The sequence below is a fragment of the Aquarana catesbeiana genome, linkage group LG01 (assembly GCF_042186555.1).
Source record: "Aquarana catesbeiana isolate 2022-GZ linkage group LG01, ASM4218655v1, whole genome shotgun sequence".
NCBI classification, from domain to species: Eukaryota; Metazoa; Chordata; class Amphibia; order Anura; family Ranidae; genus Aquarana; species Aquarana catesbeiana.
This window is the reverse complement of record NC_133324.1, coordinates 882,538,759-882,564,314: the sequence shown is the minus strand read 5'-3', so window position 1 is coordinate 882,564,314 and position 25,556 is coordinate 882,538,759. Positions and strand designations below refer to the sequence as shown.

Below are 25,556 nucleotides of genomic sequence, written 5' to 3'. Positions count from 1 at the left end.
CGCCTTTGTATGAGGCTACTAGGGAAGATGGTGTCTTCATTCGAAGCAGTTCCCTATGCTCAGTTTCACTCAAGAATGCTGCAACACAGTATTCTGTCGACCTGGAACAAGAAGGTTCAGGCATTAGACTTTCCGATGCACCTGTCGCATGCGGTGCGTCAGAGCCTCAATTGGTGGCTCATACCCGAAAACCTGCAGAAGGGGAAATCCTTTCTACCGGTTACCTGGACGGTGGTAACAACAGATGCCAGTCTGTCAGGTTGGGGAGCAGTTCTGGAATAGGCTGCGGTCCAAGGAGTATGGTCCAAGACAGAGAGGACCTTACCCATCAACATTCTGGAGATCCGGGCGATACATCTAGCTCTAAAAGCCTGGACTATCAGGCTACAGGGTTGTCCGGTCAGGATCCAGTCCGACAATGCCACAGCAGTGGCTTATGTCAATCATCAGGGAGGCACCCGGAGCCGAGCTGCTCAAAAAGAGGTGAACCAGATCTTAGTCTGGGCAGAGATGCATGTGCCATGCATATCGGCAGTTTTCATCCCGGGAATAGAGAATTGGCAGGCGGACTATCTAAGTCGCCAGCAGTTACTTCCAGGGGAATGGTCTCTGCATCCCGACGTCTTTTGCGCCATATGCCAAAGATGGGGGGTTCCAGATGTAGATCTCTTTGCATCCCGATTCAACAAAAAGATAGACAGATTTGTGGCAAGGACAAAAGATCCTCTTGCATGCGGGACGGATGCGTTGGTGATTCCGTGGCATCGGTTCTCACTGATTTACGCATTCCCGCCTATTCTGCTACTACCACGACTCCTTCGCAGGATCAGGCAGGAAAGGAAGTCGGTACTTCTGGTGGCCCCCGCTTGGCCCAGAAGGACTTGGTATGCAGAAATAGTAAGGATGACGGTGGGTTCCCCGTGGACCCTACCGGTACGCCCAGACCTGTTATCTCAAGGTCCAGTGTTCCATCCTGCCTTACAAACGCTAAATTTGACGGTTTGGCTATTGAGACCCACGTTCTGAAGAGTCGTGGGCTCTCAGGTCCTGTTATATCTACCTTGATTAATGCAAGGAAGCCAGCTTCCAGGATGATTTATCATAGAGTCTGGAAAGCTTATATAACCTGGTGTGAATCCAGAGGTTGGCATCCCAGGAAATATGTCATAGGTAGAATCCTTGATTTTCTACAGATGGGATTAGAGATGAAGCTGGCCTTGAGTACCATCAAGGGCCAGGTCTCTGCTTTATCAGTATTATTTCAGCGGCCACTTGCTTCGCATTCTTTGGTCCGAAACTTTATGCAGGGGGTGATGCGTCTTAATCCTCCGGTTAAAGCGCCCCTAAACCCCTGGGACTTGAATTTGGTCCTGGCTGTGTTACAGAAACGGCCTTTTGAACCAATAAGTCAGATTCCTTTGGTCTTGTTGACAAGGAAATAAATTTTTCTGGTGGCCATCTCTTCTGCTAGAAGAGTATCAGAATTAGCAGCTCTTTCCTGTAAGGAGCTTTATTTGATTATACACAAGGATAGAGTGGTACTACGCCCTCATCCTAGTTTTTTACCGAAGGTGGTTTCTGATTTTCATTTAAACCAAGACCTTGTTCTACCTTCCTTTTTTCCAGATCCCTGTTCTCCGGAAGAGAGATCTCTACATTCGTTGGATGTAGTAAGAGCAGTTAAGGCCTATCTAGGGGCAACTACTCAGATCCGCAAGACGGATGTTTTGTTTGTGCTGCCAGAGGGTCCCAATAGAGGACAGGCAGCGTCAAAAGCTACCATTTCTAAATGGATTCGTCAGTTGATCATTCAAGCTTACGGTTTGAAACAGAAGATTCCTCCGTTTCAGATCAGGGCACATTCCACAAGGGCTATTGGTGCTTCTTGGGCAGTGCATCACCGGGCCTCTATGGCTCAAATCTGCAAGGCTGCAACCTGGTCTTCAGTCCATACATTCACCAGATTCTATCAGGTGGATGTGAGAAGGCATGAGGATATCGCCTTTGGGCGTAGTGTGCTGCAGGCAGCGGTACAGGGTCCTCAGGTCTGATTGCACCCTACTTGGTCGTGGTTCCCCCCCCTCAGGTAGCATTGCTCTGGGACATCCCATCAGTAATTACTGTGGCTCTGTGTCCCGTGATGTTCGAGAAAGAAAATAGGATTTTTTAAAACAGCTTACCTGTAAAATCCTTTTCTTTCGAAGGACATCACGGGACACAGAGGTCCCACCCCTCTTCTAATACACTATATTGCTTGGCTACAAAACTGAGGTATCCCTGCAAGGGGGAGGGATTATATAGGGGGTTGAACTTCCTGATAGGGTGTGCCAGTGTCCAATCACCAGTGATACCTATATAACCCATCAGTAATTACTGTGGCTCTGTGTCCCGTGATGTCCTTCGAAAGAAAAGGATTTTACAGGTAAGCTGTTTTAAAAAATCCTATTTTTTCGTCCGATTTTCAGATCGTGTGTACCATTAGACCCCATACACACTACACAACTTTTGTCTGATTTCCTTTAGATTTACCAAAACCATGTATGTAATGCAAGGGCCTGCCTGATTGCATACAAATTGAAACTCTTAAAGCGGAGTTCCGCTTTAAAAAAATAATTAAAAGTCAGCAGCTGCAAATACTGCAGCTGCTGACTTTTAATATTCGGACACTTACCTGTCCCAGAGTCCAGCGATGCGGGGGAACGAAGCCCCGCCCGTCTCCCCTCCTCTCTGCGGCCTTGGCATTGTAACTGTGGGCGCCCGGCTGCGGCTACTCAGCCGGGCACCCACTGCGCACGCACGAGCCGCGCTGCGCGCCGTAACTGGCCGGGCAGTCATCTGGGACCTGTGACGTGTCCTACATGATTGCCGAGAGGGAGGGGGGAGAGGTGATCTCCCTTCCGGTGTCGCGGTGCAACGGAAGGAAGTGGGAGCTGGTACCCTCTGAAAAGAAGGTACCGGCTCCCCCCCCCCAAAAAAATGACATGCTAAATGTGGCATGTCAGGGGGTCACATCCCTTAAAGCGGAGGTTCCATTTTTGGGTGGAACTCCGCTTTAAGGTTTGACCTCATATTATATGGTTTTGGTAAATCTGAAAGAAAAAATCTACAGAAAATTGTATAGTGTGCATCATTACACTAATGCCCGGTATACACGATGAGATTATCGGATGAAAGGGCATCCGTTTTTTTTTTTTTTTTTGCATGCTACTCGCAGACCAAATCTGATCAGTTTACTAAAGTCACGAAAATTCACGTACAACCAAAAAACAATTCGGAAGTGATGTCATGTGTTGTAATGCATTTGTATTGCATTCTTGAATGACAGCTGTACTGATTAAACAAAAATCGTACGATTTGGCATCGCACGGGAAAAAAAATTGTGCATGTCCGATAGAATGTCCGATTATTGTACTATCGTGTCGAAAGCGGTATTTTCCGTATGATTTTCTGATCGTGTGTACGGGGCATTAGGCCCATTAGTGGCGACAGGTATTTCCAAAATGTTAGTGTGGGAGCTTTTTATAATATTCAAAGGCTTGGAGCTCTAATTTTAGAGACGGGGACCGGGAACTTGGCTATGTCTGTCTCTGTGTGTGGGAGATGATGGAGTCAAATAACCATCTGCTCTGAGGCAACAACCAGCAGCTCAGCCTGTGTCACATTCATAGCCGGCTTGACAGTGACCTTCCCAGTGACTCGCCGTGTTCCCCGTAGTAGTCTCTGGGTGCCGAAGTTTGGCAGCAGCATAGAGGAGCCGTTTGCCAGCACTGTGATTACAACTCCCTGGGCTTGTCTGGATGCCGGAAGATATAGGTACTGTGCTGCTAAGAGATTTCTTCATTAATATTTACGAGTCTGGGCTAGATATGGACTGTCCATAATGTGTTCCTGCATGCAGCATGTATTGCATAAGACCTCAGGTCCATTATCAGTGAGCATGTTACACAGCGAATTTTGCACCGTATGCAGAGGGCACTCAGGGGAATGAAAACATTTACACTGTAAAACTGCTGACTTACAGAATATTCAATATAACTTCACCAAGCTTTGTACCAGAAACTTCATTTTAGCATCTTTGGAAAAAAGGACAGGCCACAAAAAGTGTTCTTTATATCCTCAATAACACAGGTTGTTTTAAAACTTACATTGGTCAGGCGCTAGAAAGAATTATTTTTTTTAGTTTTGTCACATTTTGCTGTCCTTTAGTGCCGGTTCACATCAACTCGACTTCCGCAGCCGACATCCTGCGTGACTTCATTGCGGCTTGCTTGCGACTTCATTAACAGAACTCAATGATGAAGTCGCCCCAAAGTAGTGCAGAAACCTTTTTTTCTAATGCCCTGTACACAAGACCGGTTTTGCCGTCGGAATAAACTCTGAAGGTTTCTCCGACGTAATTCCATTCAAGCTGTCTTGCCTACACACGGTCAAACCAAAGTCCGACCGTCCAGAACGCGGTGACGTACAACACGTACGACGGGACTAGAAATAGCCAGTAGCCAATAGCTTCCGTCTCGTATTTGCTTCAGAGCATGCGTCGTTTTTGGTCCGTCGGAACAGGATACAGACGAGCGGTTTTCCCGATAGGAATTGGTTCCGTCGGAAATATTTAGAACATGTTCTATTTCTAGGTCCGTCAGAATTTTCTAAAAAGAAAAGTCTGCTGAGGCCTACACACGATTGGAATAGACGATGAAAAGCTTCCGTCTGACTTTTTCTGTTGGACATTCCACTCTTGTGTACGCGGCATAAGTCGCTGCGACTTGAGTATGATTCCATTGCTGTTAATGGGGTGCGACTAAAAATTCTCGAGTTGCATGACATGTTTTGGAAGTGTGAACCGAGCCTTGGATTGCCTAAAAAAATTTTAAAAAAAATTCCAACATTGCCAAAAGAAAACCTTATTTGTCTTGTAAAACAATATATAGTAAAACCTTGGCTGGCAAGCAGAAACATACTTGTAATCCAAAGCACTTGTATATCAAAGTGAATTTCCCCATAAGAAATAATGGAAACTCGGAATTCGTTCCACAACCATTTATTCGTAGGTCCTTCAGTTTGTAGTCCATATAAAAAGATTATAGCAATGCAATAGGTTGTGTAACCATAAAATATCCATCCACAAATGGAAGCCTCCACAAATGGGATTAGAAGCAAAATCCAGCAGGAGCTACAGGGTATAAAAGAGAAGAGAGGCGCCTCTAAGTGTAGCAATATGGTTACATTTAATGAAGGTAAATCATTTAGCAACTCGCATGGTTGATGATTAAAAGAGGCACATCTAAGTATGCAGGCATCTGGGGTAGACCATCCCCCGCACCGCCGGCTGTCACCGCTGTCAGTCTGCAATCGGGACCGGGAAGACTACCCTGCAGTAGAGCGATTGGAAAGCGAGGCTTGAAGCGATCGTAGAGCGCAGCGTGGAAGGGATGACATTGATGGCGGTGCAGGGGACGGTCTATGTGGACAGCTTTACCCCGGATGCCTGCAAACTTAGATGTGCCTCTTTTAATCATCAACCATGTGAGTTGCTAAATGTTGTACCTTCATTAAATGTAACCATATTGCTACACTTAGAGGCGCCTCTCTTCTCTTTTATACCCTGTTGTGACATGACGCTACTTGTATATCAAGACATCGCTCATTTATCAAGTCAAAATGTATTAAAAAATTTTGCTTGTCTTACAAAACGCTCTCAAACCAAGGTTTTACTTTACTGCTTCGATATCATAGGCTATAAAGTTATTGACACATCGGTAGTCCCATAACTAAAATGTAAATATCCATTAAAAGTGGTTGTAAACCCTTTACAATCCACTTTTTACTATAGGTAAGCCTATAAGAAGGCTTACCTGTAGCTACCCCGGATATCTCCTGAACTGTGCAGGTTTAGGAGATATCCCTTGTATCAGCATGTGCCAACATCATCGGCACATGCGCACTGAAGCAACGGCACGTACGTGCCGTCGCTTCAGTTAGTGTGCCGTTACCGGCAGCTCCCGTGCGTATGCACAGGAGTGACGTCATTCCGGCTCCGGCCAATCACAGTGTCGGAGCCCGAGATACCTAGAAGTAACTCCGAGATCATTGTCGCCGGCCGGAACAGTGTACGAGGACCGCTGCGGGGGCTTCAATCTAAGGTAAGTAATTCATAATGAGCTAGTATGCTATGCATACTAGCTCATTATGCCTTTGTCTTGCAGGTTTTTTTTTTTTTTTTTGGTAGTGGGTTTACAACCACTTTAAGTAAAAAAAAAAAGTAAATATCTTATATAGTGCTAATGCGCTATCAATTTATATAGTATTTTATATACTGTACATTTACATCAGTCCCTATCCATTAGGAACAGCAGCAAGTTAACCTAGCATGTCTTTGGAGTGTGGGAGTTAAAGTGGTTGTAAAGGCACACAGTTATTTTTACCTTCATGCATTCTAATAAATCACCTTTATTTAGAAAATCGTCAAGGAGGGTAAGAACATCAAGGAAATAGCAGCGGAGGAGCAGGGTGCTAACCATTGAGTCACTCTGCTCTTGTGGTTCATAGAGGTATACAACTTCAATATCAGTTAAATCATTTCCATTTTCAAGTTGGAACATAGTACTAAAGAACTAAATGAGCATCCAAAAATCATTTCTAGGAACAAGATACTCTCTAAATTTTGGAATTGTTCCTGGAATTTAAATGCACTTGGCAATAACAGAAATATTATAGAAAATGTGTAATTACAATTTAAATAAGCCATTTTTTAAACATTGTGTATTTTTTTATGTAATTTTACAAAAACAAACAAAAAGGAAATGCTGAAGCCCAGAGCCCCTGAACATCAATAAATCTTTAGGCTGTCAGCAGATCGGCCTCTAGTGGCTCTGATTTTAGGCACAATGACAAAAATGGAGATCAACTGAGCATGTGCAGAGCAGAGTGAGACAGTGTATTACTGGATTTTAAACAGTATAGACACTTATTTTTTTTTTTCAAATAACAATTTAATTATATGTTTTGGTAATACAAGATAAAGGAACACGGAAAATCACAAACATTGTCCAGTATATCCACTTGTAGTATTAAACTTATATTCTATATGATTTAACTGTTAATAGTTCCTTTGGTATACAGAAAAGAAAGTAGAAAACGTTAGTTCAGTTACTGAATTGTATCACAGTCTCTCAGACTGAGAAAAAAAAAGTCATAAGAGCCTATAGTATAGGGGATTTGGGGGGTAGGAGGAAAAAAAAAGAAAGGAAAGAAAAGAGAAAATGAGCCATCTGGTTAGGTTGATTACCTGGTCATGGTGGGTCCTCCCGGAGGTGCCATAGCTCCCAGACCCTGTTATGTGCCTCCAGCCTGTCTTGTATTCTAGCCGTCATTTTCTCCATCAGTTCAACATCTTTAATTCTAGAGTAAAGATCTTCAGCAGAGGGTGGAGTATGGCATTTCCAATTTAGGGCTACGAGGCAGCGTGCTGCAGTGAGTATATGTCGCACTCATTTCTTGTATGGTTTACAAAGCTTTAGTGGTGATAAGCCTAATAGGAAGAATTTTGGGGAGGCTTGAACTTCGATGTCCAAAAGGCGGGAAAGAAGGTGTCGGACCATTTCCCAGTACGGAGTAAGTAGTGGGCAAGTCCAACAGATGTGTATAAAAGTGCCTTTTGCTTCCTGGCAGCAACAGCATTTATCTGAGCTAGTAGGGAAAATTGTGTGAAGCACATCTGGAGTCAGGTACCAGAAGCAGAGAATTTTATATGAATTTTCTTCATAAAGTGTACACATTGAACTCTTTGCTGTCTGGTTCCATATTGCCTGCCACTGTGCTAATGGGAGTTCTTCATTAAGGATCTTCTCCCATTTGAGCATGTAATAATGTTTGCCTTGTTCTTCTAGGGAGATGGCATTCAGAATCTTATAGATTCCTGATATGAGACCTTTCTGTGTGTTACCTGCTAGGATTATGGTTTCAAACGAGGATGGAGGAGAGAATTGCAGGTTCGGGGCTATGGTTAATGCATAATGTCGTAATTGTAGATACCCATAAAATGCTTGTCTCGGTAAATCGTGTTTGGTCTGTAAGTCTGAGAAGGACAGCAACTTACGGGTTCTGGGATCCACTATACTCCCAAAGTGGAATAAATTCTTAGAGGACCAAGGATGTGACATCTGGTGAGTGAGGCTATCTGGCACTTTGGGGTTACAAACAAAGGAGGTTAGAGTCGATCTTTCCGAGGTCAGTTTATTGGAATGAGCCAGCGTACGCCAAGTCCGCCGTAATAGGGACATGGGGCCCAGGAGACGTTCTGGGGCCACATCCGCACTCGCATTCCATAATAGATTATTCGGGTGTATTGGAGCTATCCATAATTTTTCAATCTCTGTCCACTTATTGTATGATTTTTGAGTAAACCATGAAGCCACAGCTCTTAATTGTGCAGCTTGATAATATTTAACAATATTCGGGAAAGCAAGGTCCCCCTCACTGCGCGACGCCATCAACACCGTTCTTGGGATCCTGTGCCTTTTATAATTCCAAACGAAATGGAGTAAGTCTGACTGAAGCTTTTTCAGGTGTTTGAGTGGTATAGGTATGGGGAGTGTTTGGAAAAGATAGAGGAGCTTCGGGAGAATGGTCATTTTAATAGAGGCAATTCGTCCTAGAAGGGAGATATGATGTTTTTTTCTACTGAAGTAGTAGGGATCTAATTGTGCTGAAAAGAGGAGGGAAGTTTTCTTGATATAAAGTATTAAATTTTGGGGTGATATGGGTCCCTAGGTACTTCAGGGCAGCCGTTTTCCAATTGTAATGAAAGTTGGATTTTAAAAGTGTAATCTCAGCCACAGGGATATTAATGGGTAGTGCTTCTGATTTTGAGGCATTAATTTTATATTCCGAAATGGCGCGGAACCGGTCTAATTCTGCATGTAAATTCGAGAGGGTAATGTGGGGTTGAGTCAGGGTGAGAATAATATCATCGGCAAAGAGGGAAATTTTAAATTCTCTGTCTCTAACCGCAATCCCCTGTGTGTCCAAGTTATTCCTGATGGATGCCGCCAGGGGTTCCACACATAACGCAAATAATAAGGGTGACAGCGGGCAGCCCTGTCTGGTGCCGTTCGATACTGTAAATGATGTTGAGAGTGCAAAAGGGGTCCTGACCTGAGAGGAAGGGTTGGAGTAAAGATGTTTGATCGCCCGCAAAAAGGGACCCTGGAAGCCCATGTGGCACAGCGTGGCGAACAGGAATGGCCACCCCAGACGATCAAAAGCTTTCTCAGCATCTAAACTGAGTAGCAAAGAAGGGGCGCCCTCCCTGTTCGCCACCTCCACCAAATCAATCACCTTTCTAGTATTGTCACTTGCTTGCCGCAGTGGGACAAACCCCACCTGGTCTTTATGGATCAGTGATGGAAGAATCATGTTCAGGCGATTGGATAAGAGTTTAGTAAAAATTTTTAAGTCAGAGTTTAGTAATGCAATGGGTCTATAATTCGCGCAAAGGGAAGGGTCTTTATCCAGTTTGGGGTTCAAGGTGATGAAGGATTTCTGCATTTCCAGGGGAATGGGAGTATCTTGAAGGAAAGCATTAAACAATCTGCGAAGATAGGGAAGCAAAAGAGGGAGAAATGTTTTATAATATTCATATGGGAAACCGTCTGGACCTGGGGCTTTGTGGAATGGCAGGGATTTAATAGTGAGTTCTATTTCCTCATCAGTAATCTGCGCATTAAGTGCCATCAGATTTGATGGCTGGAGATGGGGAATTCCTCTTCGTTCCAGATATTGTCTCATCGTTTGGGTCAGGTCTGGAGAGGGAGGATGCGTCAAAGAGCGCATATCGTCTAGTGATTTGTCTAAATAGTCTCGAGTCTCTATGGACCCTAGGTGAGGGAGCCTGGGGGGTTTTCGTCTGACGATCTGCATTGGCTGATTGAATGAGATTGAAATCGCCTCCCACTATGAGGACCTTAGGAGTAGATCTAAAAATACGGGCATATACCCTGGATAAGAAACTATGTTGTTTAGTATTTGGGGCATATAGTGCACATAACGTCACTTCTTGTGTTTGCCACAGTCCTTGTAGTATAATGAAGTGGCCATGAGGATCACAATGCTGGGTCACGCAGGTAAAGGGAGCCCCTCGCTTAATAAGCATGGCCACTCCAGCCTTTTACGAATGCCCGATGCTATTTGGGAATAATATCTGGATGCAAATGCGAATGAGCATTTTTTATTATAATGGGTCTCCTGGACCATGATAATATCAGCTCCTGACTGTCTAAACTCCCTCAGTGCCAGATGTCTTTTCCTATTAGAGTTTAGTCCATGTACGTTTACCTTGGCCATGGTGGTGGTGGATAAGGGTATGGGGGTATGCGCTTACCTAATGGTGACTTGTCCGATTTCGAGATCCCAGGTTCAGGATAGGCACTCTCCGGGAGGAGACCAGGAAGTTCCGTGCATATATCTATGCATGCAGGAGGATGGCTAGAAAGAAAGAGAAAGAGGAGGGACTGGGGGAGAGAGAGAAGTTCAATTAATGCACAAAGATAACACAAAATAAACCTTACTATCAAACCTTGAAAGGCCAACAGGCCGAGGTCAGAACCGATTTCCGCGCGGACCTCCATCCCCACCCTAAGTAGGACGGACAAAGAGGCACACCCGGGAGCCCGTATTCTATCAACAGTAACTCTTGAACCATACACAGCCTGATACCGTGTACCAATATCTAACTAGAAAAAGGGGAGGGGGGGTGGTAGGTGATGGATTCAATGCCTTTCATCTCGAAGCTCATCCGAAACTGGCCCTTAATAGTGAGCTAAAGAGTGGCGTAGGGGCATGCTTAGGGACACTAATCTAGGGTTGCAGTAGACAAAATGCTATCTGGACAGTTCTATTTACTGAGCCTAAGTGCTCGAGTCCTGTAGCTGCTTGAAGTTGCAGTATATGCGGTTCAGCGGGCCTTGTGTTTAGCGGGCTTGTGTTGTGTATCAGAGTTCCTAGGCCGATTGGAGGCAGGCACTTTCTGCCAGGTTGTATGTGGCGGTGGGGGAGTAGCAACTAAATCCCAATCTGGCAGTTGAGGAGCTGCTATTTCAAGAATGTTGCAAAACGTGCAGAGATCTTCTGGGTACCGCAATACAGCAGATTTGCCCTGGTGTTTTGCTGTGAGGCTAAAAGGAAAGCCCCATCTGTAGGTAATGGCTTCTTTCTGCAGTATTTGTAGCAGAGGTTGGAGGAGTCTACGTTTTTGCAGGGTGATCCATGAAAGGTCCGGATACAGTTGTATCTGGACATCCTCAAAAGTTACTTTGTGTGCCAAGCATGCCTGCCTCATGATTTCCTCTTTGAGAGGGTAGGAGCTGATTCTGCATATGATGTCTCTTGGTTTGGGGGTAGCTCCTTTGGGGCGAAGTGCCCGGTGGGCTCTGTCCATTTCTATGTGTTTTGTAGGTGGCTCCCTGAGATTGTTGAAGACGGATTGCAGAATCGTTTGCAGGTCCTCGGTGCTCTCTGATTTCGGGATGCCTCTCACCCGGATGTTGTTACGGCGCCCCCTATTATCCAGATCTTCTATGCCTTTGCATATCTTTCAGCATTGCTCTATGGTCTGCTCCCTGGAGTTGTGTTCTATGAACCGCCAGTTTGGTTTCCTGGATTTCCTCTTCGGCCATCTCCATTCTATCTGCCAGGTGTTTTAGACCTGTCTGAAGTACTTGGATTTCCGTGCGACATGTAGATTTCACATCCTCGATTAATTGTCTGAAGTCCTCTTTTGTGGGTATGGCTTGCAAAGTGTGCCATTGAGGAGGCATGGGTGGGTCCCACACAGGACTGTAGTGATGGTGAGGTGAGGATGGGCCACGTGGTGGGGTACGTGGGGATAGTGCGCCCGCTTCGTGGTATAACTGTGCTCCAGTTGCTGGGGGGGTCCCATGAGTCCGACCATGTCCCCGTTTGTGGCTGCCGGGGGGGTCCTGTAATGGAGTCCCCTGCTGGGAGGGAAAATGGAGTGCCTGCCTTCTGTGCATAAGAGGGCACAGAGGCTGAGTGTTGCCTAGAAGCACTGGGGTCTCTGGAGCGGGACAGTCTCTGTGCTTTGGGAGGGGGGGACATAACAGTCATTACCCAGAACCCATCTTTCATACCTTCAGGGGACCGATATGCTCAGGCATGGGGGCCTGCAGGGCTCGGCAGAGGTGGGAAGTCCTGTGACAGATCTGAGGAGTCGCAGGCTCCACGCTCTGTGATAGAGGTTCCGGGGCTGTTGTCAAAAGCCTCGGAAATGCCGCCGAGCACTGTGTATAGTGCGAGGGGGAGGCGGGCCGCATGGCGGGCAGGGACCCATGCGGCTGCTTGGTCTGGGCATCCAGGTGTTGGTGGTGACTCACCGCTCCCGTGTGGTTGGTGATCTTTCGGGGGATCGCCTCGTCCCGCAGGGGTCCCTCTGAGGTCTGATGCCCGACAGAAGCTGGCTGTGGAGACTGAGCGGGACTCCGCTGTGTGGGAGCTGGAGTGTCCGGCGCCATATTGGCCTCCTCGCCCTGAGACATTCCGGGCTGTATAAAAAACGAACGGAGGTCTGTGGACGCCCCTGGGGGGGGGTAAGGATGATCCCCTTGGTTTAGAGGAGCGGGTGGTCCTGGACTTGCCCATATAGATGAGGTGGAGTGCCCCTAAAATTGCCTTTCACGTTGCGGGCTCAGAGAGCTGGGAGATTAGGCTGCCATCTAGCTCGGCTTCCGGTCACGCCCCCCTACACTTATTTTTAATGTTTTACATAACTATACCTGCAAAAAGGGCCAGTCTGAAGTGATCTAGCAGGAATTATTTTTCTGACTGAAGTTCCACTTTGATTAGAATATAGAGCAACGATTAGTATTTAAAAAATCAGGTTGCTGGAACTGAGATTAAGTCCACCAAATTAAGTCCAAACCAAATCACAATCTTCTAATATGAATGTAAAAGAACTAGTACAAATTAAAGTATAACTAAAGGCAAAACTTTTTTTTTTTTTACTTTTGGTTATTGTGAAGAAGGATTAGAACATTTATTAGGTTTTTATTGCTGTCTTTGCCCCCAGGAAGGGGTCGCAAAATGTCATTCTCTACTGCAGTTTACCATCATATTTCTGTGTTTTCTGGTCCAAACAATAGGGTTCCTTTAAAAACACTTATAAACGCAAACGTGGCTAAATGCGGTACCGGCACTTAGCCGCGTTTACCCGCATTTGGCATTTGAAACATGCCTAGAAACGCCAAAAAACGAGACTGTGTACATGGATACATAGGATAACATTGAATGAGTTCAGGGGCATTTGAAAAAAGTGTCCAACTGCCTCTGAATGCGCGTTTAACAGCGTCTCGTGTGCATGAGGCCCTATCATCGTTTTTTATTAGTGCTTGGGGGCTGAATATTAGCCCTCATCACCTAGGTGAAACTTGAAATATTATTGTGATTAACAATAGTCAATCGTTCATTCGGTAATTCATTCATTCATTCAATCCAGTGTTATTAAACCTTCATCTATTAAAGCACCTCAACTTACCATGTTTGCACTTTCTTTGTCCAGCCCAATATTCCTCTCCACTTCCAGCAATGTGCCAGTTACATCCCTCACCGGCCGCTGTCATCTTCTGCTGATTGCTGGTTTCTTAGCTTCTTGATTGTCAGGCAAGGGATAAAGTCGTCCCATGCATGCGCACGGGAGTCAGTCATTCCAGCACAACTGAAGTGTGCTAGGATTGTGCATGTGCACAGTAAGTATACATATGATAGAAAACAGCAAGCAGGCAGGTAACTTTGTATTATTGTAGAAGAGACATAATATATTTCCACTCTAATGCCGCGTACACACGATCGGATATTCCGACAATAAATATTCGATGGGAGCTTGTTGTTGGAAATTCTGACTGTGTGTAGGCCCCTTTGGACATTTTTTGTCGGAATTTCCGACAGCAAAAATTTGAGAGCTGGTTCTCAAATTTTCCAACAACAAAATCCGTTGTCGGAAATTCCGATCGTGTGTACACAATTCCGATGTACAAAGTTCCACGCATGCTCGGAATCAAGCAGAAGAGCCGCACTGGCTGTTGAACTTAATTTTTCTCGGCTCGTCATACGTGTTGTACGTCACCGCGTTCTTGATGAACGGAATTTCTGACAACATTTGTGTGACCGTGTGTATGCAAGACACGTTTGAGCCAACATCTGTCGGAAATAAATCCATGTATTTTGTTGTCGGAATGTCCGATCGTGTGTACGCGGCATGATTGTCCTTTATTGGACTTCCTAATATTTTCTCAATGTTGTTTCCTGTTTTAAAGTGGCTCTATTACCTTTCAGGGGCCCATGGAACCACCCTTGTGTGTACTCTCCTGGTCGGGACTACAACCATACCCCTATACACTGCCTGTGCACACACTCCTACAGGCAACCCTGAAACTGAAGCAATGTGGTTACCACCCCTGTGCACTGGATATTTAGCCCTTGTTCACATTGGAGTGACTTGTCATGCGATTTGACAGGTCAAATCTCATGACAAGTCGCAGCCTATTGTTGGCAATGGCACTGTTTAAATCGGTGGAGCGCCAACTTTGCGGTGCCGCATTTTTTTCAAAAAGTAGTTCCTGCACTTCTTTTGCCGATTTCGGGGGCGACTTGCATAGACATCTGTGCATGAAGCCGCACAGATATCTTCAAAGTCGCACCTGAAGTCGCGCTGACATGCATTTTTGAAATCGTGCAATTTGAAATGAAGTCGCACAATTTCAAAGCCGCATTCAATGTAGACGAGGGCTTAGGAGTTGATTTACTAAAGACAAATAGTCTCTGCACTTTGCAAAGTGCACTTGCTCTAGAGCAGTGGTTCTCAACCTCACTAGTGCCATGACCCCTTGATAAAATTTCCCAAGTTGTGGGGACCCCTATAAGTACAATTATTTTCGTAGTGTGGAGTGTCAGCACCCAAGGCAAGACAAGTAATTTGCGCCCCTAACCCATTGACATTTTGCGCTCCTTGAGGCCCTTCCACTTGTAGAATATTAAAACCCCTTATGGTACATTTTGGGATTTACCACTCTCTCTCTCTCTCTCTCTCTCTCTTTGTTCTCCTTTCTTTCCCTTTTATCTCTCTCTATCCTAATTTCTTGTTATTTTCCCCCATTCTTCTCTCTAGCTGTCTTTCTTGTTCTTTCTCTCTCTTTTTCTTTGTTCCTCCTCCTCTTTCCCTCTCCCTTCCATGTATTCTCTATTTTATTCCTTCTCCTACTCCTTGGTGGGGGGGGGGGGGGGGGGGGATGAGTGGCAGTGCTGGGGGAGTTCTGATCAGCCAACTTAGGTGCTCTTGATCAAGGTCATCTGCTGATCTGAGAACTGTAGTGGGGACTTTTAATGGCAACTCTAATCACAGGTAGTGTTACTCACTGTGTCTCCGACTTTGTGGTGTCTTGTATCAGTGACACCTATACCAAAATCAGGAGATAGGGTCTCCTCCAGCCCCTCCCGCTTCACATTCCTCACCAGTCAGCTGACCTCTAGTTTCTGACCCCCAGGCATGCCGTGAACTGAATGGGCGGCTGTGAAGAGGCTTAGTGGGCAGCCGAGGGCTCCAGGAACAGCCCTGCTGGGCGGCCACATGCTCCAGGGACAGCCCAGCTGGGTGGCCACAAAAAGGCTGGGAGAGCAGTTCGGGCTTCAGGAACAGCCCAGAATTTGGTGACCCTGGCAAATCATCATTCGACCCCCAGGTTGAGGTAAAGCTTCACCTTGTAAGGAGCACCCAATCACATGCAAGGGAAATTTTTAAAAAATAGCATTTCTGCTTGCATATGATTGGCTGATGGAAGTCAGCAGAGCTTCTGCTCATTTACTAGGCTCTGGAGTAACTGCACTAGTCCCAAAGAGGGTGATCATGTGACCTGTTGAGTGCACACTTCCCAGACGGAAATTTGGGGAAGTGCTGTCTAGCAATCCAGAGCTAGAGATGGTGAAACATACCATGTGTGGGTGCTTTAACCAGTTCACTACCCCCCATAGCAGTTTTACTGCTACAGGGTGGCCGCTGTGCGCAGGATCACACACACACACGTGTATATATATATATATATATATATATATATATATATATATATATATATATATATATATATATATATATATATACGTGATTCCGCATTTCTGGGTAGCGGGTGCAAATTCACAGAGGGAGCCGATCAGTGGCTACCGCAGACTCGATATCCGCCGGCATCCACCAATCATTTGTTACAGAGGCTAAATGGCAGTCTGTCAATGTAAACAAGGCAGATTGTCATTCTGTGAGTAGGGAAGGCATGGATCCTGTGTTCCTGCAAAGCAGGGACAAAGATCCATGCCTTCCCCTAGTAAAAGCACCTCCCACACAGTACATAAACACTGGTCAGGCACACAGTTAACCCTTTGATCGCCCCTGATGTTAACCCCTTCCCAGCCCATGTCAGTACAGTGACAGTGCATATTTTTAGCACTAATCACTGTATTAGTGTCACTGGTCCCCAAAAAGTGTCAGTGTCTGATTTGTCCACCACAATATCGCATTCCCATAATAAGTCACTGATTGCTGCCATTACTAGTAAAGAAAATTAATAAAGATTCCATAAAAATATCCCATAGTTTATAGATGCTATGACTTTTGCGCAGACCAATCAATATACGCTTATTGGGTTTTTTTTTTTTTTTCTTACATATTGGCCTAAATTTATGAAGAAATTAGATTTTTATATATTTTTTGGATATGTTTTATAGCAGAAAGTAAACAATATTTTTTTTCCCCCAGAATTGTCAGTCTTTTTTGTTTATAGCGCAAAAAATAAAAAACGTAGAGGTGATCAAAAACCACCAAAAGAAAGCTCTATTTGTTGTAAAAAAAATGGCATAAATTTTATTTGGGTTCAGCGTCCCATGACTGCGCAATTGTCGGTTAAAGTAACGCAGTGCTGTATCGCACAAAACAGCCTGGTCATGAAGGGGGGGAAATCTTCCGGAGCTGAAGTGGTTAATCTATGGTTAAAGAAAATGCAATATAGATGATTGTTTTATTAGTTGTTAGCAGAATATTAAATAAAAAAACAGACTTCAGTACAGATTTCATTCATTCACAGCTCCTGGTTACATAGACTTATTACAGCCCAGAGGCTCTGGGGTTGGACATTTTCCATGGACGTTTTTGTCAGTGGTGATGTCCAGAGATTTTGCTCAATGAATGTTATAATAGAATCTCTGTCCTTCACAATGTCACTTTCAGTTCTGTTTCTGTAAATAAGCCTCTCCAGAAAGAGAAAGGAAATCTGGGCAACTGCCATTTTTACATGATAGACCGTTGTGTGAATGTTCCACAAAAAGTGTTTTCCATACTATACAGCAGTGTTTCTCAACTCCAGTCCTCAAGGCGCCCCAACAGGTCATGTTTTCAGGCTTACCATTATTTTGCACAGGTGATTTGATCAGTTTCACTGCCTTAGTAATTACCACAGCCATTTCATCTGAGGGAAATCCTGAAAACATGACCTGTTGGGGCGCCTTGAGGACTGGAGTTGAAAAACACTGCTATACAGTCTCTGTTTAGAACAGGGCTGTTGGTTCATATCAGAAGAGGCTTTTATGCTTGTGCACTACTGAAATCAATCCTGTTGCTTCGAATGTCTGGAAGATGAGGATTTTCCTTGTAGAAGTGGAATGCATGGATTTGCAACATCTACAACCAGCCCTCTGAAAAAGATGAGAGTGAGGGGTCACTCCCTCCAACAAGCATCCGAGACGTTATTAAATGCAGCAGAAAAAATCTGCTGGATTAGAAGGAAAGCTAACCACTGACCTGCAAGATGGAATAGAGGGGTATCAAAGATAGAGGTTAGCGTACCCGGGACACCAGTTACAGTGCATCCGGAAACTATGTTACAGCCTTAATCAAAATGGATTCAATTCATTATTTTCCCCAAAATACAAACAATACCCCATAATGACAACGTGAAAGAACTTTGTTTGAAATCTAAAAAAAGTAACAAAATCCCATGTACATAAGTATTCACAGCCTTTGCTCAATACTTTGTTGAAGCATCTTTGGCCTCAAGTCTTTTGAGCATGGTGCTACAAGCTTGGCACACCAATTTTTGTGCAGTTTCTCTCATTCTTCTTTGCAGGACCTCTCAAGCTCCATCAGGTTGGATGGAGAGCGTCGGTGCACAGCCATTTGCAGATCTCTCCAGAGATATTCAATCGGGTTCAAGTCTTGGCTCTGGCTGGGCCACTCAAGGACATTCACAGAGTTGTCCCATAGCCACTCCTTTGTTAGCTTGACTATGTGCTTAGGGTAGTTGGAAGATGAACCTTCCCCCAGTCTGAGGTCCGGAGCGCTCTGGAGCAGGTTTTCATGAAGGATGTCTCTGTACATTGCTGCATTCATCTTTCCCTCGATCCAGACTAGTCTCTCAGTTCCTGCCGCTAAAAAACATCCCCACAGCATGATGCTGTCACCACCATGCTTCACTGTAGGGATGGTATTGGCCAGGTGATGAGCGGTGCCTGGTTTCCTCCAGACATGATGCTTGCCATTCAGGCCAAAGAGTTCAATCTTTGTTTCATCAGACCAAAGAATTTTGATTCTCATGGTCTGAGAGTCCTTCAGGTGCTTTTGGCAAACTCCAGGCAGGCTATTATGTGCCTTTTACTGAGGAACGGCTTCCGTCTGGCAACTCTACCATACAGGCCTGATTGGTGGAATGCTGCAGAGATGGTTGTTCTTTTGGAATGTTATCCTCTCTCCGCAGAGAAACACTGGAGTTCTGTCAGAGTAACCATCCGGTTCTTGATCACCTCCCTGACTAAGGCCCTTCTCTCCCGATCACTCAGTTTGGCCGGGAAGTTTCTAGGAAGAGGCCTGGTGGTTCTAAACTCCTTTCATTTACGGATGATGGAGGCCACTGTGCTCATTGGGACCTTCAATTCTGTAGAAAATTTTCTGTACCCTTCCCCAGATCTGTGCCTTGATACAATCCTGTCTCTGAGGTCTACAGACAATTCCTTGGACTTCATGGCTTGGTTTCTGCTCTGATATGCACTGTTAACTGTGAGCCCTTATATAGACGCTGTGTGCCCTTCCCAATCATAACAAAATGTGGAAAAAGTGAAGCGCTGTGAATACTTTTCGAATGCACTGTATCACTATTGAGTGCTCTATAGATGTAGTGGGTTCCTCAACGAAGCATCAACAAAGGAGAGTGCTCAGTTGATGTCCCTGATGAGATACCTACCCTCACCACACCAATCCCAACATCAAGAGTTCTGAATTACCATAGGCATTTAAATATCAAGTCCTATTAGTTCCACATCTATAGTATATGCTGACAAATCCTGGACAAATGAGGCCAAGTAGGTTTAAAGAACACTGTCAACTGTTTGGTATTAAAACAAAGGCAAGAAATTAAGTTACAGACATACCATATAAGAAGGGAAGTTATCTGAAATTCATTTTATCTTTTAAGAGGTTTATTTACATAGATTTTCCAGGGACCATTGGCTGAACTTTCCATAATCATATTCTAGTAAATGCAGCTCAGTGGTGTGATGGGATTACAGTGTGCAGTGAGTCTACACAGAACATTATAAACACATAGGGGGCCATTTACAAAAATTGGTGCATAGAGAATATGGTGCAACTGTGCATAGTAACCAATCAGCTTCTAACTTCAGCTTGTTCAATTAAGCTTTGTCAATAAAACCTGGAAGCTGACTGATTAAAATGCAGAGCTGCACCAGATTCATAGTTTAGCTTTAATAGGTAGGTATTCTTGGAAACACCACCCTATAAAAGAAAAGGATAAGTACATACGTATTTGGCATTTGGGATACCTAACATTCAACATCTTGTTTTTATCAAAAGTCAGTATGCAAGACCAATGGTGGTGCCACATAAATCCAAATGAAAGAAATAGGAATACCTATCTTTCCACGTTCCAGTATTTACTGTATTCCGATACAGGGTGCCATTCACTGATGTAAGCCCATTCCACACTGGTGCGCTTTTGCTGCGCTTTTCCAGAGCAACAAAAGCGCATGAAAACTATTCCACATTAAATCCTTTGTACCTGTTCACACTGCGTGTCCTGCTGCGTATTGAAAAGTCCTGAATGCTCCATTGATTTAAAATGGTAGGAGCCTACCGTATTTGGTGTTTTTCAAAAAAGCACCAAAAGGGCACTTTCCATTGTAAGTCAATGGGAATGCATCAAAAGGGCATCAATTTAAAAGGGCCATAAGCTGCACAAAAGAGCATCAAAAGCACATCAATGTGAAAGGGCCCTTATATTATAATCAAATCAGGGTCACTTTTAATGTACAAGGAGGAGTTAAAAACCTCTGCTTTAAACCTTTAAAATCTGTAATAAGGAATGAGTAACTGCTGTGGTGGCTCATTCAGTTCTGTAAACCAAAGGCTTGTTACCAATAAAGCTGGACACTGAAATACTGTATCTGAATATGTGAAATGGAAAAAAGAGCACTATCTGCTGGCTGGATAGAGGACTGCACAATATTACTGATTACAACAGTTTCCTATTTGTTCCGGGTCAGTGCCTTAAAGTCCCTTCACACTGGGGCAGCAGCGGTAAAGCGTTGCTAGTTTTAGCGGCGTTTTAATACTGTTATAGAGGTGCTTTTCGGCCGCTAGCCAGTCGCTTTTAACCCCCGCTAGCGGCCGAGGAAAGGGTTAAAAGCTCCCATGTTGCGGTGCTGCCGAAGCACTTTGCGGGCGCTTCTGCAGCGCTGCCCATTCTTTCAATGGGCAGGGGCGGTGTATACACCGCTCCCACACCGCCCCAAAGATGCTGCTCGCAGGACTTTTTTTTCATCCTGCAAGCGCACTGTGAAAGCACTCAGACTTTCTCACTGGGGTGGCTTGAGAGGCGCTTTTCAGGCGATTTACAGGCTCTGTTTTTAGCACTAAAATGCCTAAAAAACGCCCCAGTCTGAAAGGGGTCTTTAACCTCCCTGGCAGTATGATTATTTCAGATTTTTGATGCTAAAAGTAGTACATCGTTTTGCATAGAAATTTGGCATTTTATATTGTAGGCCTGAAATTCTTAGTAATAACACACTTAAATCTGTCCAAACCAGAGTCTAGTAGACATCCCGGGTATGATAAAGTTTGAAACACAAAATCCTAAATTATAATATAATAAATAACTATAAATAATTATAACAAATAATAATATAATAATACATTTTATTCAATAATGTAATCAAACCAAAAACAAATTTTCTCAGTTGCAGAATTGTCGCTGTCGTCACTTTCAGTGTTTGATGACAAATTTCCCCATAGATCACTATCGCTCAATTCTGCAAGTGATTCTTATTTACTATCGCTGATCTCTAGCTGGTCTAAAACCGCTTTTGACGTAAAGGTTGCCATGGACATTCTCAAGTTTCCAGACAGAAAGAACAGTATAAATAATATAAAACTGCATGCAGGGCATTGGACAAAGCACTAGGGACAAAAGGAAGGTGAAATGATTTGATACAGTAATGTAATCTTACAGATTACAGTGTACTGCAAGTGTTCTGTATTTTTCACTTTTTGAATTTCCCGCCGGGCTCCACCCCTGACGCTCGCAGGGAATGGAGCCCGGAACAGTAATACATTGGGCGGATGATCGGGCGGAGTACACAGTGTGGGGACATTGCAGGATCCTAGGGAAAAGGTAAGTACGCTGTACATGGATCCTGCGATGCAATCCTGAATGTGGTTCAGGGTTACCGCTTTTGGTAGTGAAAATTCACCCCGAGCCACACTCTGGAATACCACCAGGGAGGTTAAGTGCTAAAGCCAGGGACAGCCAAGTAAGTAACATTTTCAAACTAAGGTCAGAAACGGCATCTCACATGTTTCTCTCATGACAGACGTACAGGTTACATGGTCAACAAGTCCATCTATTTCAACCAATAGAAAAAATAAATAGAAAACCTCCATATACAGAACCCTATACCCACAGTTGATCCAGGGGAAGGCAAAAACAAAATAAAAACCCCTATCAAGCATGGTCCAAGTTGCTCCAGGGAAAAGTAAGGGTGATCAAGGAGCAGGGGCAAGGGTGAAGGGGCTATCCTGTAGGAGTCAAAAGCTACATGGCATGCATTCCAAGTGGCCCCTACAGTGGGATGTGCATGTAGAGCCTACATGGGCAGTTTGGGGGACCAGAGGAGTACCTCTAAGAGTGTAAAGAATGTAAAGGATTCTGCCTGTTCTAGTGATACCCACGGTTTCAGGGTTCGGTGTTTGGACCCTGAAGCTGTTCTTCTTACATACAGCCTTCATGTAGAGCAGTGGTCTCCAAAATGCTGCCCTTAGTTTGCTTTTATCCTGCCCTTGTGACACTATTTTATCCACTGATACCAACAGTGGAGCATAATTACCCTCACTGACATTTCCTCCCAGTGACACCAAAAATGGGGCACAATTCCTCCCACTGACGCCAACAGTGGGGCACAATTCCTCCCAATGACACCAGCAATGGGGTCCAGTGACATTAGTGATGGGGCACAATTCCTCTCAATGACACCAATGATAGGGCCCAATGACATCAAAGATGGGGCACAATTCGTCCCACTTACACCAATAATGGGGCACAATTACTCTCACTGAAATAAACAATGGGGCATTTTTTCTCCCCACTGACGTCTGGACTTTTTCTACTCTCGCTGGCCACAGTCCGACCCTCCTAAAGTCTGAAGGACAGTACCCTGGTCCTTTGTTTAGAAAGTTTGGAGACCCCTGATATAGAGAGTACCTACTTGCTTGATCCATGTTTCAGTTACTGTCTTATGATATCTGACAAAGAAATCCATGATGTGCCAGGACAGGGGAGGAGGGAGATTTCATGAATCACATGATCAGCATACCAGGAACTCAGTCAGCAATAGAGTGTTTTATCGGTTTGGCATCTTCTCAATGACTTAACGAAATGGAATGAGGGGGCCAAGACCTTTGCAGCAGAACATAACAGATAATACTTTTAGACATTTCACATTACAAAGCTGAGTGGGCAGTGTAAATGATACTGTTGCAACGTCACTTTTTTTTACTCAAGGTCAACTTTACGATGCCATGCGTAGATGTTCTGCTATTACTGGTTCAAGTTCTCTTGTTTCTTCTGTGCACTTAGCTTCCAATATGGAGTGTGTTGTCTGTACAGTATGCTGTAAGTTGCCTATTTCATTAGCAGAGAGCAGTGCTCCCATTTATCAGCAGATCTCCTACGGGCCCTCCTAGAAGAGAGCTGTTTGCTGCAATCTCAGGAAGTAAACATAATGTGCTGTGATACTATTGCTGCACAAGCTTGCCTGAATTATTAATTTAGTCACACTTTCATGGTTTCTTGCGTTTTGCTAGCATAGCATAAGACATCATTGATGTTTTTTGAAAGATGACTTAATAAGCAGATTCTCCACTGGCTAAAACACCATCTGCATCTATAATTGCAAGTCAACAAGGCTATCAAAATGTATCATCATAGAAAATTAAAGAACTTCAATAAAAATCTCTAAACATAAAACTTAACCTATTTACCTCTCAGCACTACCCTATCCATCCAACAATACACGTCCACCCAATCACTATGGTTTCCCCCAGCAATACGTCTTTCCAGACATTGCCAACCGCTTTCACAAAGCCTCTTTCTTGTTTTCTCCAAGGAATAGCAAACACATTTACTCCAAGTAGTAGAGTATTGTACCATGTTAGCCATCATTTCATGTAGAAAGTTTGGCGTTATACCCGACCGTTATTGGCAAACCTAAATGATCAAAAATGAAAGCTTTTGGGACAACTTAGATCCCACTGTTAGCTTTATACATAAAGCCTGAAGAAGGGATCTAAGTTATCCTGACAACTTGTATCTTTAATAACTTAAAGGGGTTGTAAACCCTCGTGTTTTTTCACCTTAATGCATCCTATGCATTAAGGTGAGAAAACACCTGTCAGTGACGGACCCCCAGGCCCCCCGTTTTACTTACCTGAGCCCTCGAACTTGACCCGGCTGGGACGTGCTGTCTCTCTGCCCGAGGTTCTCGGCTCTTAACTGGATAGATTGATAGCAGCGCAGCCATTGGTTCCCGCTTCTGTCAATTAAATCCAGTGACGTGAGCGCCGGTGGGCGGGGGCCGAGTCTTGCATTCGCCCTCTATGGATGCCGAATGCTGGACTCGGGAGCGCGCCCGCAAGGTAACCCCCTTGGGGAATCGCTTCTCCGAGGGGGTTAACAGATGTGGAGAGGAGCCGTTCGTTGTCATTCATAAAATACATAATTTCGTTCTGTTATATTCATTATGTTACGTTAATTTGTTTTCGGATAATTCGTTATTTCTGTAGAGTGTCAATTTTCGTTATACTGAATCTCGAATCATGTCAAATTAATTTGTTATATCCACTATAATTTCTTTCGTATTCGTTGAAATTCGATATTTTATGTATGTATATATATTCGTGATAATGATTCGTAGTTTGGAAAGTCATTTGTTTATTGAATCTATTAACACACACAATGACAATATCTCTTCTCCTCTGCTCAAATACAACACCCTTCTCACTCAGTTGTCAGAAATGCATTTTGCCAGTAATCCAACCTTCAGCACAAAATTAATCAGCTGATTGGACCGTAAGATTTACCGTATTTATCGGCATATAACACGCACTTTTTTCCCCTGAAAATCAGGGGAAAATCCTGGGTGCGTGTTATAGGCCGATTCCCCCCCCCCCCCCCCCAATTTTGTGTGATCGGAGCGATCGCCGCGATCGCCGCCGACATACACAGCCGTATGTAAATTCAAATATGGCGCCGAGACTGCAGGGACTCGGCGGAGCCGAGATACACATACCCGAGAGTCCTCGGCTTTTCTCGGCGCTGCTTACAGTCCCGCCCATAGGGCGGGACTGGGCGGGACTGTAAGCGGCGCCGAGAAAAGCCGAGGTCTCTCGGGTATGTGTATCTCGGCTCCGCCAAGTCCCTGCAGTCTCGGCGCCATATTTGAATTTACACACGGCTGTGTATGTCGGCAGGGATCGCGGCGATCCCACAAAGCTGCACTGGGGCAAGGCTGCACTGGGGCAAAGCTGCACTGACATGGCTGCACTGACAAGGCTGCACTGGGGCAAGGCTGCACTGGGGCAAAGCTGCACTGACATGGCTGCACTGACAAGGCTGCACTGGGGCAAAGCTGCACTGACAAGGCTGCAATGGACACTGGGGCAAGGCTGCACTGACAATTCTGCACTGGGGCAAAGCTGCACTGATAAGGCTGCACTGACAATTCTGCACTGGGGCAAAGCTGCACTGACAAGGCTGCAATAGACACTGGAGCAAGGCTGCACTGACACTAAAAAGGCTGCAGATGGACACCGATAACGCTGCATTGATGGGCATTTTAATGTAAGTTTTTCTTCCTTAAACTTTACTCCTAAAAGTTTTTTTCCTTAAAATTCCCTCCTAAATTTGAGGTGCGTGTTATACACCGGTGCGTGTTATACGCCGATA

The 25,556-nt window shown here is 44.6% G+C and overlaps 1 protein-coding gene across 1 annotated transcript in view; it reads left to right on the top strand.

Moving 5' to 3' along the window:
- The first annotated feature begins 3,644 nt into the window (after positions 1–3,644).
- ABLIM2 (actin binding LIM protein family member 2) overlaps positions 3,645–25,556 on the top strand; it is a 238,593-nt gene continuing 216,681 nt past the window's right edge. Inside the window, exon 1 of the mRNA XM_073610745.1 lies at positions 3,645–3,813. Coding sequence (XP_073466846.1) covers positions 3,798–3,813 — 16 coding nt within the window. The 5' untranslated portion in view covers positions 3,645–3,797. The remainder of the gene's footprint in view (positions 3,814–25,556) is intronic.